Source organism: Eretmochelys imbricata, chromosome 24 (assembly GCF_965152235.1).
Source record: "Eretmochelys imbricata isolate rEreImb1 chromosome 24, rEreImb1.hap1, whole genome shotgun sequence".
In the NCBI taxonomy this organism is placed as follows: domain Eukaryota; kingdom Metazoa; phylum Chordata; order Testudines; family Cheloniidae; genus Eretmochelys; species Eretmochelys imbricata.
Genome location: NC_135595.1, coordinates 15288013 through 15306857, shown reverse-complemented (window position 1 = coordinate 15306857; position 18845 = coordinate 15288013). Strand labels below are relative to the sequence as shown.

The 18845-nt window shown below is 57.4% G+C and overlaps 2 protein-coding genes across 2 annotated transcripts; both read left to right on the top strand.

The window, feature by feature from the left end:
- The first annotated feature begins 560 nt into the window (after window positions 1-560).
- Window positions 561-3184, top strand: LOC144279569 (sulfotransferase 2B1-like). The gene is made up of 6 exons (XM_077841131.1): window positions 561-696; window positions 1229-1437; window positions 1724-1850; window positions 2183-2277; window positions 2701-2881; window positions 3075-3184. The coding sequence occupies exons 1-6, from the start codon at window positions 561-563 to the stop codon at window positions 3182-3184; spliced, it is 858 nt and encodes a 285-aa protein (XP_077697257.1).
- Window positions 3185-13929: 10745 nt separating this feature from the next.
- On the top strand, window positions 13930-16487 carry LOC144279570 (sulfotransferase 2B1-like). Its single transcript, XM_077841132.1, is given in 6 exon segments — window positions 13930-14065; window positions 14612-14820; window positions 15089-15215; window positions 15548-15642; window positions 16066-16246; window positions 16378-16487. Coding segments are annotated over 6 exon segments (858 nt in total).
- Window positions 16488-18845: the final 2358 nt, after the last annotated feature.

Here is an 18845-nt window from a genome sequence, read left to right as displayed (position 1 = left end):
GGAGGGGGGGGAATGAACAGGATCTGCCACACATCTGCCCCCTCCCTCCCACACCAGGACCCGGGCACCTGACACAGCTGGGCAGGGGCACAGTGCCCTGGGGGATTAAAGGTGCCAGCTCAGCTCAGGTCCATGTCACTGTGCCGGGCAGGGAGCACCCGGCAGGGCCTCCAAAGGTTGAATGGCACTGGCTCTGCCCAGGCCCGAAGGTAGCTAGGGGGAGAGCAGAGAGCCTGGGCCTGTTGCAGAACCCCACAGAGGGCTCCCACCCCAAGCATGGGCTGTTGTCCCAGCCACAGCCACCAGCAAGGGCCCTACAGTCATTCCGGGAACAAGCCACGGAATCGGCTCAACCGTTGCTGAGATGCAGCTGGCTCTGGGATGGGACAGCCAAGTAACAGCTTCACCCCGTTCCCTGCAGCACGGTGCCCCCTACTGAGCCCCTGCCCCGCTCCCTGCACGACAGCTCCCCCTACCGAACCCTTGCAGCACGATGTCCCCTAGTATCACACGGGGGCCAGCATTGATGCTGGGAGGTCTGTCTCTGTCCCAGCCTTGCCATGGCACATGAATACTTCACCCACAAGGGGTTGCTGTTCCCATGTCTGAATTACTCCCCCGAGGCGCTGAGCTATGTGGAGAATGAATTCCAGGTGCGGGACGACGACATCTTCAACGTCACCTACCCCAAGTCAGGTAGAGGAGAGCGGGGGCAAAGCGAAGTGTGTGGGTGGGTGTGTGTGGCGGGGGGGGCATTCCTGACACACACAAGGACATTAGATGGAAACACCAAACCCAGTAGCTGGAAGGTTGCAACATCATATGACCTGCTTTCCTAGATGTCAGAGCCCGGGCTCCCATATCCCCAGCGAGACAAAGCAGGCTGCTCCCTGGGGCCCAACTCGCCCACCTGGTGCTAGGCTGGCTCTCTGCAGACGCACTCTGATCACAGGCTTTCTCCAGAGCCGTCAGCAGGGCCAGGAGACCCTGATACAGGAAAACAAGACCTTCGGATTTTAGCACTGTCAATTCACCTCCGTGAATGTGGTGTGGGGGCTGGGAACCAGGCTCCTGGAACCGATCCCCAGATCTGGGAAAGGGAGGCTGGTAGGTTAAAGCAGAAGATCTGGGAGCCAGGACTCCTGGGTTCTCTCCCCAGCTCTGGGAGCGGAGAGGGACCCAGTGAGTCGAGGGATTATTTCAGGCCCATTAACCCTTTCATCCCCAGGCACTAACTGGATGCTGGAGATTCTGAGTCTGATCCATTGTGACGGGGACCCCGGCTGGGTGCACAGCGTGCTGAACTGGGAGCGGGCGCCCTGGGTGGACAACCAGAATGGGCTGAAGGCTGCCCTGAAATACCCCCCGCCCCGGCTGATCTGCTCCCATCTCCCCGTGCAGCTCTTCCCCAAGTCCCTGCAGCGCTCCAAGGCCAAAGTGAGAGGCGGCAGAGTGGGGGCTGTGGGTCGGGATTGAGGGGCACCGGCAGGGCTGTGTATCAGGAGAGGGGTGAATCCAGGGCTGCTGCTGGGTGTGAGTTACACCAATGTGGGTGTGCGTAAGTGCAGCCAGTGGGATGGGGTGATTCCTTCTCCCTCTAGAGAGGGTGGGGAAGTGACGGCCCAGGGTGGGTGGCTAATCACTGTGTTCACTTGGCACCCGCCTCTCCCAATTGGTAGCATGACGCCCCAGCAGTGACCCCCCCCTCCCCACCCCTCCCCAGATCATCTACACCCTGCGCTGCCCCAAGGACGTCCTGGTCTCGCTCTACCACTTCTCCAAGCTGCTGCGCCTCTTCAAGGACCCTGGCTCACTGGACTCCTTCCTCGAGGACTTCCTGAGCGGGAATGGTGAGCAGCGCCCCGGGTCCGCAGGGGCCACTCTGGAGCTGGGCGCCTGGGTCCCAAGCAAGTCACAAGTGCTTCGAGTTTGTGCATCCCCAGCCAGCTCTGACCAGCCCTTTGCCCAGAGCCCGGCACAGCTCAGAGCCCCCCTCCCCAAACAGCCACAGCACAACCAGGGGTCTGCAAACACCGCTGACCTCCAGCCCCCACTCTCCTCCCAGTGCCAGGATGGAACCCGGGTGTCCCAGCTCCCAGGCCCCTGCTGTCCCCAGCAGACCAGGGTGTAGGGGCCGGGTGGAGCCGGCTCTGGGGTCACCATGCCGCTGTCCCCTGCACAGTGCCCTATGGCTCCTGGTTCGACCACGTCATCGGCTGGATGGGGCTGAAGGGCAACAAGAACTTCTTCCCCATCACCTACGAGGAGCTGCAGCAGGTAGGGAAACCCCGCCCTTTGGGCCACGCCCACACATAACTCCGCCCCCTGGTGGCACCCACACATAGCCCCGACCTAAGGTCTCATCCTCACATAACACCAACCCCTGTGGACATGACTGCACTTAACCCCGTCCCTGAGGCCATGCGCACATGTAGACCCTCCCTGTGGCTATGCCCACATATAATCCCGCCCCTGGGCCATGTCAACATGTAGCCTATCTCCCTGTGAGCCAAACCCACACTTGACCACGCTCCAGGCAGCCGACATGGCTTGTGGCCAAGGCCCTCTGCCCTCAGAGGTGTCTGTTTGTCTGGACCCAGTGGGGAGCAGTACCTTCCAGCTGGGGAAACTGAGGCACCCATGGACCATAATAAAGTCACCCCAGATCCCACCCTTCATGAAAGTGGGTGCCTTCCCCAGGATCCATTGGGCAGCGTGCGGAGAATCTGCCACTTCCTGGGGAAGGAGCTGAGTGAGGAGCAAGTGGCCGCTGTGGTGGAGAACGCCTCCTTCCAGAGCATGAAGGGGAACAAAATGTCCAACTTCTCCCAGTTGGATGACAAGTACATGGACCACCAGAAAGGGGAGTTCTTGAGGAAAGGTGAGTCCAGGGTGGGGGCTGCGGGCCAGGATTAAGGGGCACTGGCAGAGCTGAATGAGGCAGGGCTGGGAGACCCAGGGCTGCAGGTCTGGAGTGAGGGGCATGGGCAGAGCTTGCAGGGGCAGGACTGAGGAGCAGGGGCTGTGGGTTGGGAGTGAGGGGTACCCTAGACCATGTCCCCTGTGGTTTGCAGGGATCTGCGGTGACTGGAGGAACCATTTCTCGGAGGCGCAGAGCCAACGATTCAACACTGTTTACCGGGAGCGGATGCAGGGTCTGGGCATGACCTTCCCCTGGGACTGACGGCCCTGCGCCCGCCACGTCTGTGCCCGCAATACACCAGCCCCGCGCCACCCACGTGCTGCTGTGCTTAGTGTGCCCTGGGAGATGCCCCCTGGGGCAGCGTCATTAGCACATCTGCAATAGGCAGAGCCGGCTGGGCCTGTGTCCAGCAGAGGCCAGTGCGCACACGGCAAGGCTCATCTGCGGTGTATTTAAAGAGAGCATGGCATGGGAGTTGAGCCTCGGTGCCTCAAGGAGCAGCCCGCTCTGTGTCTCTCTAGTTTGGGTTCCTGTGCGTCAGGCCTTTGGATTCTAAGAAATAAAACCAGGTGACGTGGCAACTTTCCAGCAAGTGGATTTGGTTTTCTAATCTAAGTTCTCTGGGTTTGCCATGAACAGATCATGACATGGGGTGGCAGGTTTGTAGAAATTTTGGTGGTGCCCAGAACCTGCCCCTGCCCAAACTCCGCCCCCCTCCTGCCCAAGGCTCTGGGAGGGTGTTTGGGTGGGGGAGGAGGTCTGGGGTGCAGGCCCTAGGCTGGGGCATGGGATTAGGGTGCAGGGTGCAGGCTCTGGGAAGGAGTTTGGGAATGGGAAGGGGTGCGGAGGGACGGGGTGCAGGGTGAGGGCTGTGGGGTGTGGCTGCAGATGAGGGGTTTGGGGTGTGGGAGGGGCTCAGGGCAAGAGTAGAGGTGTAGGGGGTGAGGACTCTGTGTGTGAGACTGGGGAGCTTGGGGGTTAGAGAGGCTCATGGCTGGGGCAGAGGGTTGGGGTGTGGTGGGATGAGGGCTTTGGCTGGGACTGGAGATGAGGGGTTTGTGGTGCTGAAGGGGGCTCAGGGCTGGGGCAGAGGGTTGGGGTGCAGGGGGATGAGGGCTCTGGTGGGTGTGTGGGCTCTGGGGTGGGGCAGGGCTGGGGATGAGTTTGGAGTGCAGGCAGGCTGCTGTGGGACAGGGGCCAGAGAGGAGGACATCCCCCAGCCCTTTCCCTGCCGGCAGCAGTGAGCTCTGGGGAGGAGCCCCCTTTCACGCCCCCCCAGCAGCACACTCACCCCCACCACTGCCACTGCACGTGCTCCTAGGGTCCCTCTCAGGTCCAGGAATCTCCCTCGCCTCCCCCATGGTGGGAGCCGGGGGGTGCTGCGAGCGATCTCCTCCCCCGCTGTTGCCCCTGATTGTAGCCTCACTGGGGGTGAGTGGTGGGGCTGCCCCTTGCCCAGCATGGGGCAGGAGCGGTGGCTGTGGGCAGGGGCCCTGTGCTGGTGGAGGGTCCCGCCAGAAAAGGGAAGGGTCTGAGGTGGAAGGGCAGGCTCAGTCAGTCTGCCCTGGCGGTCGAGATGGGGGCACTAGGACCCCAGGGCAGCAGTCGCTGCAGGGAGGTGTTAGGGGGCTTATTCCTTCACCCACTTACTTCCCTGGTCCTTCTCGCATGAACAGAGAGCAACAATACCCAAAGTCCAAAGGTGCAAACAATTCGATGTTTATTGGGGTGAACTTCCAGCAAGCATGATTCCAGTTTCCTTCCTTAGTGTCCCCCTTCCCAGCTCTGACACCACAGAGCCTTAGACCTGTGTCCCTGTTCCCATTCCTACCCTTAGCCAAACATGATTCCAACTTCCCTACTCCCATTCCCTGTTCCCATCTCCCCCTTTGGCAAAACATGATTCCAATTTTCTTACCCCCATTCCCTGTTCCCATCTCACACACCCACATGCCCACCCCCACCCACACCCAGTCACTTCCTCATTGACTTCAGATTATATAGTAAAACTTGAGTTCTGCTTAGCTATACCTTAACCAATCATTTTCCTGAAATTTAACTAACCAATCCTAACATATTGTAACATGATTATGTAACCAATTATATCCCACCACCTTAATTAGTTTACACCTAGCAAAATTAATTATACAGCAGACAGGAACAATCACAGAACCAGACAGAGATTATACAGACGAACAATAGCAAAGTGGGAACTACAATGACAAGACAACACAGAAGTGAGGATTTCACATCCCAGCTATTGATAAGTGAGTTCTTGCCAGACAGGATGCTATCAAACTAAGTTTCCTTTTACATTTTCTAGGCACTTCCCTTTCTCTGGAGGTGATAGGAACTATCAGGACAGGATTGTATTCCTAACAGCCGAATAGCACCTTATTTCAGTGTGACTAGTTTGGAATGTGAGGAGGTGACCGGTCGCTTCCCAGCTTATGGCTGCCTCTGCTGCTTAGCCAAAGGCCTTAGCCTAAGAACAGGGCCTCAGACTGTCACAGTAAGAGAAGGCCCTTACACCAGCAGATAGTGGTTTTGATTCTTTCTTTTATACCTCTGGAACTAGCCAAGTGATAAGAATACACCTAAATTCTTAGAGTATAGGCCTTTACAGACAGGCCTGAATATCTATATCCTAACAGGAGGCAGCATGGAGCTGCAGGGCAGAGGCGCAGGGGCAGGGAAGGCAGCAAGAGGGGGCCAGGGGACACTCGGGGGTGGCAGGTGGGGCCGGGGGGGGGGACACCCTGCCCCAAATATTGGTGGAGCTGGGTTTCGGGGCTCTGAATGTTGCAGGTGCTAAGGCACCATGTGGAGATATAACTTGCCGCCCCTGAACATGACCCCATCCAGCAGGCAGCAGCAGGAACGAACACTTCCCGTGCCTCCCGCCCTTGGACTAGTGAGGGTCTTTGCCCCCGACACCGACTGGGAGGTAGGTTGTTCCAGGCCTTCCCTCCTCTGACAAGGGGAAACCTTCCAGCATCCACTGATTCCTGGCCCTGTTACCCCCAGTTCCTCGTGTGCCAATGGCATCGTTCGTGAGTGTCATTTATTTTTTGCACAGCCACAGCCCCCAGGCGCCCCAGACAGGCACTGCACATTATTAGTGCTGCTTGTTCGGTGTATTCCAGGAGTGCTGAGGACCCCAGTCTTGGCCCAGGACCCCCTCGTGCTAGGTGCTGTACATTATTTATTAGGTGTATTCCAGGAGTGCCTAGGACCCCAGTCTTGGCCCAGAACCCTGTGATGCAGGGATCCCTGGGCTGCAGCCTGGGACTGGGGGACCACTGTACCCCCTAAACTCTCTCCAACCTGAGCTGTCTCTCACTGTGCCTTGCTCGTGACAAGTAGCAAACCTTTCTGGGTGCTGTGATCACTCAGCACAACCGCATGGGGAGACCCCATACCCAGCTCGCTTGCCTGAAAGCTCCCAGAGCCACTTATGAATCTCACAGGGAAAGGCACCTGCCATGAAAGGCCAAATTCCCCCAGCTCCCAGCCTTGCACCTCAGGAATATGCTGTCTTGCACTGCTCATGACGAGTAATGCAGATTTATTAATTGGTTCACCATTTCATCAGTGGAAAGTGGCTATACACCAGCCTTTGCAAACCTGAGCAGATTTTTCACACTGAATACAAACTCACTGGTAAAGATATACAGTTAAAGAAGTTTATTGACAACAAAAGAGAGATTTTAAGTGATATTAAGTGATAGGCAAAAAGGCAGAGTTAGTTACCGAAAGAAAAGAAAATATAAGTGCAGGGGACTGGACTAGATGGCCTCCGGAGGTCCCTTCCAGTTCTATGATTCTGTAAGCACGCAGTCTAAACGCTCAACCCTATTAGACTGGGCAACATCTAGATTAAGCAGTTTTTCTTTCCCCACTGGATATTGAAATTCATAGTACACAGGTTTGACCCTTGAAACCTGGGCCAGTGTCCTCTGTTGGGGTCTTCAGTCTTCTTCTGAGTGTCTTGGTTGATTGCAGTGTAAGTGTGTGACGCAGCAGGGAGGGGGGAGTGTTGACCTGGGAATGTGGCAGGGGAGGTTCACTGGGGATTGGAGACCTGAGAGCCTGTCACCTGAGCCGGGAGGGGGAGGGGGAGGTGACACCTCTGCCCGGGAAACTGGACAAAGGCTGCAGGAGAGAGCCTGCTGGGGGGTTTTTGGTTTCAGTTTGGTGCTGGGTGATGGAATGCAGGGAACCCCAGGGCGGGGGTCTGAGCTCCCTGCCCCCCGGAAGGACTTGACTGAGGGGTCCTGGTTGTACCCACAAGCTCTGTTTTAGACTGTGTTCCTGTGGTCCAATAAACCTTCCGTTTTACTGGCTGGCTGAGAGTCACAGTGAATCCCAGGAAGAGGAGTGCAGGCCCCGGACTCCCCCACACTTCATGACAAGGTGGGGGCAGGAGAAAGGCCCAGCATGGGGCCCCTGTGTTCTGTTTTATACCCTCAGTCCCATGTGCTTGGGGAACACCAGTCTCCAGGCAAAGTTGAGCAATTCCCCTGGATTGGGGTCTAGTGGTTAAAATCAGGGGGTGGGGGGCTGGGGCTGGATGCCAGGACTCCTGGGTTCTATCCCCAGCTCTGGCAGGGGAGTGGGGTTTAGTGCTTACAGCAACCTGTGCCCCTCCCACACCTCCTTTTGTAGATGCTGGGAGATGGGCCGGGCCCTGGGCCAGAGGCTCTTCCCTCCCCAGGAAGGAGGATCCCAGCTGGGATTAGTTGAGTAAATGGGGAAGCAGCCCTGTATGCCACAGGGATCTGCAGCTGCTTAACCCTTTAGTATCTGCACGTGGAGGTGGGACCTGATCAAAATGGAATGGGGGACGATGGGAGAATGGGATCCGGTGGGTTAGAGCAGGGGGATGGGAGCCAGGACTCCTGGGTTCTATCCCACTCTAGGTGGGAAATGGCAGGTGTTGGCCCCAGGCTAAGCAGCTGCTGCCAGAGCCTTTTGCATACCTTGGGCCATGGCCCCCATGCTGGGAGGGAGGTTTAACTTGAGGTGTATTGTCCTGTGGCATTGCTGGTCCTTGTATCCAGACTCCCCTGAGCAGCTCACTGCATCTCAAGGCCTGGCCTGGAATCACTCCAGCCCTAAGCACCAGCCCCTAGCTCCAGGTTAACGACGTGAAGGTCTCTGTGTCCCCCAGTGCAGGGGGCTCGGCTCCCATCTGAGTGCTGGGGTCCGGGGCTGTACTGGGGCAAGGGGGAACCAACCAAAAGGAGCAGGGACCGCTCCCCCACATGAAATCAGACCCTTTTGAAGCAGCCAGTTTGCGCTCCACCCAGTCCTCCAAGGGAGAACGTGGGATGCCGAGATAACCTCCCACCCTGCGACCCACTCACCTGACCAGCTTGTCTCAGGCGTGGTCAAAGGGAGCCTAGAGTGTCCACTCCGGCGGTGGCTGCATCTCAGCGCCGGACGAGCCATCCCCATGCGGTGTCACCATGCGGCTGTTCCCTGGCTGCCCTGCCCCAGAGGTGGCTGCAGCTCTGTTCCAGCCCAGAGAGAACCAGTCTACCTGATCCCACCCTGACACGACTCGGTCCAGTTCTGTGCTTCCCATGGCCGGGCGGGCGGGGATACTGTCATTGCTGGATGAAAGTAATAATTAATACATTTATGTTATGGGGGAGTGTGAGAAAGATTGGCCCAGTACAGACCCCAGATTTGGCCTGACCATTAGAAAGAAATATGCCTCCCAGCTTGCTGAGTCTGTGCTAATCGAATTATTCCTGTCAGTTTACAAGGTCTATGTTAATTGTAGAAGCACATCCCGAAACATCCTGTTCTAAAGTGATAAGATTATCATTAAGGACAGCTGCTATTACAACTGTTTTCCTGAACTCAGGAATGAGATCTGGTGAGCCCCACTCTTGTGTTTTTATCCTGCTTGTTTTCTTGTCACAGGTAACACGTGGTATGAATAGGTCTGTTGGAGCCTGTCGTGCCCCAGTGATTTCAGAATGGTTTTGTTAAAGGACTTGGTAATAAAATGCAGATGTGATAGGAAATATGTTATGTGAAATAGAGTGTGTGATTGGGGTTGTCTGTTTGGATGAGTAATAAAAAGGTTGAGGCCGAAGAATCATAATAAACGACAGGACCGTGTGGCCGAAGAATGCGCTGGGCGATAAGCCTGAGGACACACTAGAATCCACCCCAACCGCCCCAAGGACGAGGGGGCCGAGGAACCGAAGAGGACCGTCATTGCTGTACCATCTGTGTGATTGGCTATCACTTCAAACGTGAGAACAGCATGACGAGGTAAACCCCGTAGACTTGTATGAGGATGGATCCCTATAAAGACAGACCCTAAAGACTGAGGACTTTGGGTCTGTTTCTGCAACCAACTTCAAGGAGCGTCGGATGCACATCTGACAAGGCCCGGCTCCGTCCTCATGTCCAGGCCGCCTCGCCAGTGACTTGGCCCGAGCAACTCCTAGGCTGGTAACTATAATAACAACCTTGCAGAACTTGAGTGTGTGTGAATGAGTGAGTGAGTGAATGGAAAGTTATAGCTTTTACTGATTGCTTCCTCTGATTCTTTCTGTATTCACAATAAACACGGCATGCACCCAGCTCCAATCCACACCAGGGAGGGGAGGATTTGAGTTTGAACCAGGTGCTATGGGCGCTGCCTGGGGTGGCTTCCCTGTCTCATGGGCACGTGGAAGCCGTGGCTAATCCCTGGTGCTCAAACCAGACCTGAAGAGAACAGCGGATCCCTATGTCACTAGCCCAAGGCCCAGGGATCCAGGGAGGCTGACCCCTGCAGGAGCTGGGGAAGGATTGGAAATGGAACCAAAGTATCCTGAGGACCCCTAGGAGCCTGGGTGAGCCCCTCCAATTCACTGCCTGCAGGGGCCAGATGTGGGCCAGACCCAAAACACGGTGGGGGAGGCCCCTGGTGCCCCCATCCAGTCCTGCTGAGCTGCCTTCCTCCCTCTTCCCTGGTGCTGTTCCCCAACCCCCTGGGGTCCTGTCACGGACTCACAGGACTTGTGCTGTCTTGGCTCCATATAGTCCCTGAGGGGAACCCCCTTCAGAGCGACAGCCCTTCTTGGGCGTCCACTCTCTCTCAGGGGTTAAGCCCCTCTGGCCCCTGGGACTGCACCTCTCTGAGCCTTAACACGCCTGTCTCTTGCCGTGGGCCCCCTCAGGGAGTCCCCTCACTCTGGACCCCCAGGGCCTCCGTGCCCAGAGGAAATAATGCCCCCTGTTCTCCAGACCAGAGCGACTCTCAGCCAGCGTAACACAGGAGGGTTTATTGAGCGTCTGAACCCAGCAGAGGAAACTCTGCTGGCCTCCCCCAGCAGAGCACATCTAGGTCTCCCCTGCATCCAGGGGGGCTCTGCCTGCTCCCTCGCCAGTCCAGCAGCCCCCTCCTTCCCACCGAGCATCCTATATCCCCTTCCCCAACAGCTCGGCTCCTGTCCTTTGTCCTCCGTCCCAGGTAAACAGGTCGCCATAGAGGTTCATAGACTATCAGGGTTGGAAGGGACCTCAGGAGGTCATCTAGTCCAACCCCCTGCTCGAAGCAGGACCAATCCCCAATTTTTGCCCCATATCCCTAAATGGCCCCCTCAAGGATTGAACTCACAACCCTGGGTTTAGCAGGCCAAAGCTCAAACCACTGAGCTATCCCTTCGCCATAGGAGGAGGAAGGAGGAAGAGGGAGGAAGGCCCTCTCTCTTCCTCCTTTGTTCCCCTCTCTCCTCTCTGCGCAGCCCTTTGTCCTCCCACTGGCCAGACCCAGCTGACTGCCAAGCTGGGCTGGGCCTCCTGGTCACCAGGTCACCGGTCGTTAGGGGACCCCATCTCCAGGCTGTTGTCCGGGGTCCCGGCTGCGAGGCGAGGTCACACCTGGTCCTCTGCAACAGCAAACCCTCTCCCACCGCCTTGTTAAACAGGCAGCACAGGGAAACTGAGACACACAGGGTTCATGTGAAGCACGCCAGAAGGAGCCTGGGCCTGTCCGGGGAGCGTGTGGCGGGGTGCAGGTGGCTGCCCTCAGGTGCACAGCATTACATTGCAGGCAGAGTGGGCACGATGCCCCAAAGGCCAGAAGTCTTGCCCTTGGCCCCCCACCCGGACAAGGGACAGGGGCCCCGGGTGGGGATGTTCCGTTGAATGGGGAGCTGCTTCAGCAAACACCGACTGGAGGGGGAAAGAGGAGCAGCACTGACTCCAAGCCCTTCCTGCTCCACGTCACCACCGGGCCCTGACTGCCAGCCTGCCATGCCCCTGGCCGGGACAGGCCCATCCCCCTGGCCTCATGGCTGTGAGTTTGCCTCTGCCTCTGCACAAGCAGACCCTGAAGTCATTGAGGCTTTTTCTCCCCCCAACCCCGCCCTGTCCCCACCCCCTCAGGCTATCTCGTTCAGGAAGCAATTCCTCTAATGAGCCAGCGCCCTCCGATCAAATCCATGCTTTAAGCCACAGATAAAAAGCCCACGGCTCCATCCCTGGGTTGCAGACAGTATGGCCTCAACGCCCTGGGCCTCCAGCCAGACCCCAGCGTGGCAGGCGGGGTGGAGACACCGGGGTCCATTGCCCTGTAGGGGGGCAGGTTGTTTTTGCCAGCCCAACCCCCCCAGGGGATAAAGACACCGGAGATCCGCCAGGTGCTCAGTGGAGGCAAGTCAGCAATGCTGGAGCAACTGGACCTGGGTGGAGAGTGAGGAAGGGTCTGAGGCCAGGGGAACATGGGGAACCCACACACACTCCCCATCTCTCACGCTCACACACACTCCCTTTCACATCCCCACACAGCCCATTTCGCTGAGACGTGCTCCCCTTGCCAGGGGGACCAGGCTCAGCCCAACGACACCCGATCAGCGCTGATGCTTCGTGCGCACGGGAGCCCTGCTTAATGGGGGCATCACCTGCAGTCCTGTCTCCGCCATGGCTACTGGGTGCAAGGAGACCCACAAATTTTCTCTGATGCGTTAGCAACCCAGAATGACTCACACAGTCCATGCAGCTTGGAAGTGCCAGCACCTGGCTCCTGTTCCTTGCTCCGCACAGGAGTTTGGTTGACTGCCAAGAGTAGGGATGGACGGATGGAAGGATAGATAAGAGTACATGGGGATAGAGAGAGAGAGTGTGTATATGGGGATAGAGAGATCGAAGGTTGGTGGATAGATGCAGGGGGTGTATGGAGATAGATAGATAGATAGATAGATAGTGTGACGCTCTGTACCTCAGGGGAACACCCTACACCCCCATGTTCATCTTTATAATATGATTGTGTGGGATCCAATGCAGTTTGTCATGTTGGGTGTCTTTGAAGGCTCGTGATGCACTGAGCATGGGTGTTACAGGATGTTATAGTCATTGTTACAGGAATGTTATAGTGAGGTTACAGGTTATAATTTCATGTCTGGAGTTATGAGACTGAAAATGTATCCTGGCTTAAAGCAAGCCCAGGCCAAAACTCTCCCAGAGCAGAGGGGCAGTTCACACCTCGTCAGGGCATGGACGGGGCCAGCCCAGCCCAGCTTCACGGGAACAGTGGACGCTGGCCCAGGCAGCAACAAACGAATCTGAGCAAACCCCGCGCTGAGCGCAGCAAGTGGCCGCACTGTCAAATGCCGGTGCAAACAGCCCTGGGAGCTGCGCCCCTCACTGACGTGTTTCTTTCCAGCGCTGGGGCCCTCAGACCCTTGAGGGAGTCACCCCCTTCCTTGGGGCAGTTTGAAACTGCAATGAGGTAATGGTCCCCTGACTCTGCATCTGCATCTGAAGAAGTGGGTTTTTACGGAATGCATTTTGCTTTTATTTCATTTGACCAAATCTGACTTGTTATGCTTTGACGTATAATCACGTAAATCTACCTTTCTAGGTAATAAATCCGTTTGTTTATTCTACCTGAAGCCGTGTGTTTGGTTTGCAGTCGCGGCAAAATGTCCTGTGGCACCTAACAGACGTATTGGAGCTGAAGCTTTGCTTGGTGAATACATCATGACCTGCATCTGACGAAGTGGCTATTCATCCATGACAGCTCACACTCCAATATGTCTGTTAGTCTATAAGGTGCCACAGGACACTTTGCCGCTTTTACAGATCCAGACTAACACGGCTACCCCTCTGGTACTTGGTTTGCAGTGTGTCAGAACTGCCCTTGGGAGAACAAGCCTGGTACATATCAATTTGTTTGTTCCATTGACGGTGCCCAGGGGCCCATGTCCACAGCCTGACCCTCTCCCTGTCCGAGAGCCCATGGGTGTTTTCCCCTCCAGGGCGCCCAGCTCTGATCTGGCCCCAGGGCAGGGCCTGGCTGGCTTGATGGGACACGAGGCCTTTCCCCTCCAGGGCGCCCAGCTCTGATCCGGCTCTAGGGCAGGGCTGGCTGGGTCCGGCAGGGCAGGGATTAGCTTTATCCCTGGGGTGGAGACATCTGCAAACCCAAACCCACACCGGGCACTAATCAGCGCCCCCTGTTGGCCGCCCTCGTGGAGCTGCTGAATGGGCCATGGAGCCTGCACTCCCAGCTCCCCATGGGTGCTGGGAGCCACGAGCCACCCCAGAAGACAGGGCCGCAGGGGATTAAAAACACCAGCTCCTCCCAGGTCCAAAGGTCACTTTGCCGGGCAGGGAGCACCCGGCAGGGCCTCCAAAGGCTGAATGGCACCGGCTCTGCCCGGGTTCAAGGGTCGCTGGGGGGGGCAGGGGTGAGAGCAGAGAGCCTGGGCCTGTTACACAACCCCACAGAGGGTTTCTACCGCAGGTGTGGGCTCTTCTCCTGGCCGAAGCCACCAGCACGGGCCCTAGAGTCGTTCCGGGAACACGCCAAGGAATCGGCTCAACTGGTGCTGAGGTGCAGCTGGCTCTGAGGGTGGGACAGCCAAGTAACAGCTTCACCCCGCTCCCTGGAGCACAGTGCCCCCAGGTGAGCCCCCTGCAGCACGATGTCCCCTGCAGCATCACATGGGGGCCAGCACTGATACGAGGAGGTCTGTCTCTATCCCAGCCTTGCCATGGCACGTGAATACTTCACCCACAAGGGGTTGCTGTTCCCATGCCTGGATTACTCCCCCGAGGTGCTGAGCTACGTGGAGAATGAATTCCAGGTGCAGGACGACGACGTCTTCAACGTCACCTACCCCAAGTCAGGTAGAGAAGAGTGGGGGCAAAGTGGAGTGTGTGTGCGGGAGTGGTGGAGGGGCAGGAGTTCCTGACACACACAAGGACATTAGATGGAAACACCAAACCTTGCAGCGGGAAGGTTGCAATGTCGCATGACCTGATTTCCTAGATACCAGACCCCAGGCACACATACCCCCAGCCCAGAGTGAGACAAAACAGGCTGCTCTTTGGGGGACCTAACTCGCCCACCTGGCGCTAGGCTGGCTCTCTGCAGGCGCACTCTGATCACAGGCTTTCTCCAGAGCCGCCGGCAGGGCCAGGAGACCCCTGACACAGGGAAACAAGACCTTCAGATTTTAGCACTGTCAATTCAGCTCCGTGAATGTGGTGTGGGGGCTGGGAACCACACTCCTGGATCCGATCCCCAGATCTGGGAAGGGGAGTCTGGTGGGTTAAAGCAGAAGGTCTGGGAGCCAGTATGGGACTCCTGGGTTCTCTCCCCAGCTCTGGGAGCGGAGAGGGACCCAGTGAGTAGAGGGATTATTTCAGGCCCATTAACCCTTTCATCCCCAGGCACTAACTGGATGCTGGAGATTCTGAGTCTGATCCGTTGTGATGGGGACCCCGGCTGGGTGCGCAGCGTGCTGAACTGGGAGCGGGCGCCCTGGGTGGACAACCAGAATGGGCTGAAGGCTGCCCTGAAATACCCCCCGCCCCGGCTGATCTGCTCCCATCTCCCCGTGCAGCTCTTCCCCAAGTCCCTGCAGCGCTCCAAGGCCAAGGTGAGAGGCAGGAGAGCAGGGGCTGTGGGTTGGGATTGAGGGGCACCGGCAGGGCTTTGCGTCAAGGGCTGCTGCTGGGTGTGAGTTACACCAATGTGGGCGTGTGAAAGTGCAGCCAGCGGGATGGGGCGATTCCTTCTCCCACTAGAGAGGGTGGGGAAGCGATGGCCCGGGGTGGGTGGCTCATCGCTGGGCTCACTTGGCACTCCCCTCCCCCAATTGGTAGCATGATGCCCCAGCAGTGACCCCCCTCCTCACCTCTCCCCAGATCATCTACACCCTGCGCTGCCCCAAGGACGTCCTGGTCTCTCTCTACCACTTCTCCAAGCTGCTGCTCCTTCTCAAGGATGCTGGCTCACTGGATTCCTTCCTTGAGGACTTCCTAAGCGGGAATGGTGAACAGCACCCCGGGCTCACAGGGGCCACTCTGGAGCCGGACGCCTGGGTTCCAAGCAAGTCACAAGTGCTTCAAGTTTGTGCATCCCCAGCAAGCTCTGACCAGCCCTTTGCCCAGGGCCCGGCACAGCTCAGAGCCCCCCTCCCGAAACAGCCGCAGCACAATCAGGGGTCTGCAAACACCGCTGACCTCCAGCCCCCACTCTCCTCCCAGTGCGAGGATGGAACCTGGGTGTCCCAGCTCCCAGGCCCCTGCTGTCCCCGGCAGAGCAGGGTGGAGGGGCCGGGTGGAGCCGGCTCTGGGGTCACCATGCCGCTGTCCCCTGCACAGTGCCCTTTGGCTCCTGGTTCGACCACGTCACGGGCTGGATGGGGCTGAAGGGGAACGAGAACTTCTTCCCCATCACCTAGGAGGAGCTGCAGCAGGTAGGGAAACCCCGCCCTTTGGGCCACGCCCATGCATAACTCCGCCCCCTGATGACACCCACACATAGCCCCGCCCCTGAGGCCTCATCCTCCCATAACCCCGACCCCTGTGGACATGCCTGCACTTAACCCCGTCCCTGAGGCCATGCTCGCATGTAGCCCCTCCCTGTGGCTATGCCCACATATAATCCCGCCCCTGAGGCCATGCCAACATGTAGCCCCTCCCTGTGAGCCAAACCCACACTTAACCACGCCCCAGGCAGCCGACGTGGTTTGTGGCCAAGGCCCTCTGCTCTCAGAGGCGTCTGTTTGTCTGGACCCAGTGGGGAGCAGTACCTTGCAGGTGGGGAAACTGAGGCACCCATAGACCATAATAAAGTCACCCTAGATCCCACCCTTCATGGCAGCGGGTGTCTCCCCCAGGATCCACTGGGCAGCGTGCGGAGAATCTGCCACTTCCTGGGGAAGGAGCTGAGTGAGGAGCAAATGGCTGCTGTGGTGGAGAACGCCTCCTTCCAGAGCATGAAGGGGAACAAAATGTCCAACTTCTCCCAGGTGGAGGACCAGTACATGGACCACCAGAAGGGGGAGTTCTTGAGGAAAGGTGAGTCCAGGGTGGGGGCTGCGGGCCAGGATTAAGGGGCACTGGCAGAGCTGAATGAGGCAGGGCTGGGAGACCTGGGGCTGTGGGTTGGGAGTGAGGGGCACCCTAGACCATGTCCCTGTGGTTTGCAGGGATCTGTGGCGACTGGAGGAACCATTTCTCCGAGGCGCAGAGCCAACGATTCGACACTGTTTACCGGGAGCGGATGCAGGGTCTGGGCATGACCTTCCCCTGGGACTGACGGCCCTGCGCCCGCCACGTCTGTGCCCGCAATACACCAGCCCCGCGCCACCCACGTGCTGCTGTGCTTAGTGTGCTCTGGGAGATGCCCCCTGAGGCAGCGTCACTGGGCTGGGGCATGTGACCAACAGGGGTCGGCACCCACCCGTGGGCACCCATCGGGCAGATCTACATTTTTACTAATACGTGTGAACAAAGGGTTTCTTACTAAGAACAAAGACAGACACGGTAACTCGTGCTTTTGCCTAAACCAGATCGGTCTGTTGGTATAAGGGGACTAGAGAAGAGCAGTTAAAGTCTGACTGGGCACGGTGGGAATGTAATATACGAGTGCACACTTGAAAACTGCCTCAATTCCTTATCTCACGGCAAGGCCAAACAACCAGATGGGGGGGCAAGGGGAACTGGGGGGTCGGCATTTTTAGTAAACACTAAAAGCCAAAGAACGGCCTTGCCTTGGCCAGAGCACACCCTCAACCCTTACCCCTCCCATGGGCTACAAAAGGGGTGGGACAAAGACCCCAACTCAGGACACATGACCATAGGTTGCAAGGGGTGGGGCTAGGGTATATTTGGGTCTGCTAAGAAGTGGGTGTGACGGGTTGGATCACAGAAACCCCCTTGGGGCTGCCAACTGATGTGCCAGACTACTTCTGCCCCTGCTTTCCCTGCCAGCTAAGGACTCCAGCACCCTGTCTCGCTGAGCCAGACACGCCCGTCTGCTCCAACACAGACCCCGGGTCTGAGCCACGGGCCCCAAAGCTGCTGACTTAGCTTAAAGCAACTTCAGAAGTGTTCCTGCCTTTACCACTCAGGTGCCCAACTCCCAGTGGGGTCCAAACCCCAAATAAAATATACCTTCTTACTATATGTTCCATTCTATGCATCCGATGAAGTGGGCTGTAGCCCACGAAAGCTTATGCTCTAATAAATTTGTTAGTGTCTAAGGTGCCACAAGTCCTCCTGTTCTCTTTGCGGATTCAGACTAACACGGCTGCTACTCTGAAACCTAAGGTTACTTCGAAATCAAGCCAGTACACAGCCAATATTCAGCACTTGGAATACAAAAATGATACATGCCTACAAATAGGATTAATAGATTCAGTAGATCATAACCTTTACACAGATATGTTACATGGCATGAGTAGCATAAAACATATTCCGGTTATGTCATAGCTATATTCATAAGCATACTTTCCTAAAGGCTTATGCGAGGCACCGTCACTGGGGGAATGGGGACTAGGAATGGGGAACAGGGACACAGACAAGGCTCTGCGGCGTCAGAGCTGGGAAGGGAACGCTGGGGAACAGACTCCGCTGGTGTGTAGAGCGATGGATATGTCTGCTTGCATCTAACCCCACTAAACATCGCATTGCCCACACGTCGGACTTGTGGTCTTCTGCTTTCTGTGTGCATGACAAGAACCAGGGGAGGGGGTGAAGGGAAAGCCCTCTAAGAGAGCCCACTCCCCTCCCAGAGCTGGGGATAGAACCCAGGAGTCCTGGGTCCCCTCCTGGCCTCTGTGGGCTGCACTGTGGTGCCCCTGCCTCAATAACTGCGTATGTCCATCCTGTACAGCCCAGACCACATCAGGCCAAGTCTGGGCTGGGATCCAGGCAGCGGAGCTGGAACAGTTTGTACGGTAGGTGTGCTGAGAGGCACTGAACCAAACTGTAAACCCTGGATATAATGGAAACCACTTCAAGCCAGGGGGTGCAGCAGCAACCCTGCACTGCTAGTCCCAGCACTATGGACAGGGTGGAGGGGCAGAGTTAAGGGGATTTCAGGCAGCATCTTCACTCTACATAGCCACGGGAAGCAGCCCCCAGCCTGGTGACTGGGTCCCAGCTGGGCTTGGCTCTTGACCTGGGGATTCACAGGGCTCTGGGGGCAATGCCCAGCCCAGCGCTCAGCATAGGAGCTGTTTTCCCAGCACAGGGAACCCAGGGGGTCTGATTCCACCCAGCCGAGCGGGAGCTGGGGTGGATCTGGCCCCGCTTTAACTCTTTGAGTTCTCAGCACAGCCTTCAGATGGGGGGGTTCTCAGCCCTGGGGATGGGGGGATGGGTGGGCCCAGCCATGGGCAGTGGAGTGGCTGTGGGAGCAGGGAGGGTGGGGTAAGAGACGTAGGGGGAGCAAGAGGGCGAGTGGCCCCAGTGACTCCTATGGAGACACGTACACACAATCCCACACACAGACCTACACACACTCTCTGCCGGTGGCCAGGGATGGTGCGCACACCCCCACATTCCCAGTCTCTCCCCGTCTAGACACCACGGACAGTTCCCTTCACCTCAGAGAGATGTCAGCAGCGACCAGCTTGGAGCAAAGCCAGCTGAGCCTTTTCGCCGCTGTGTC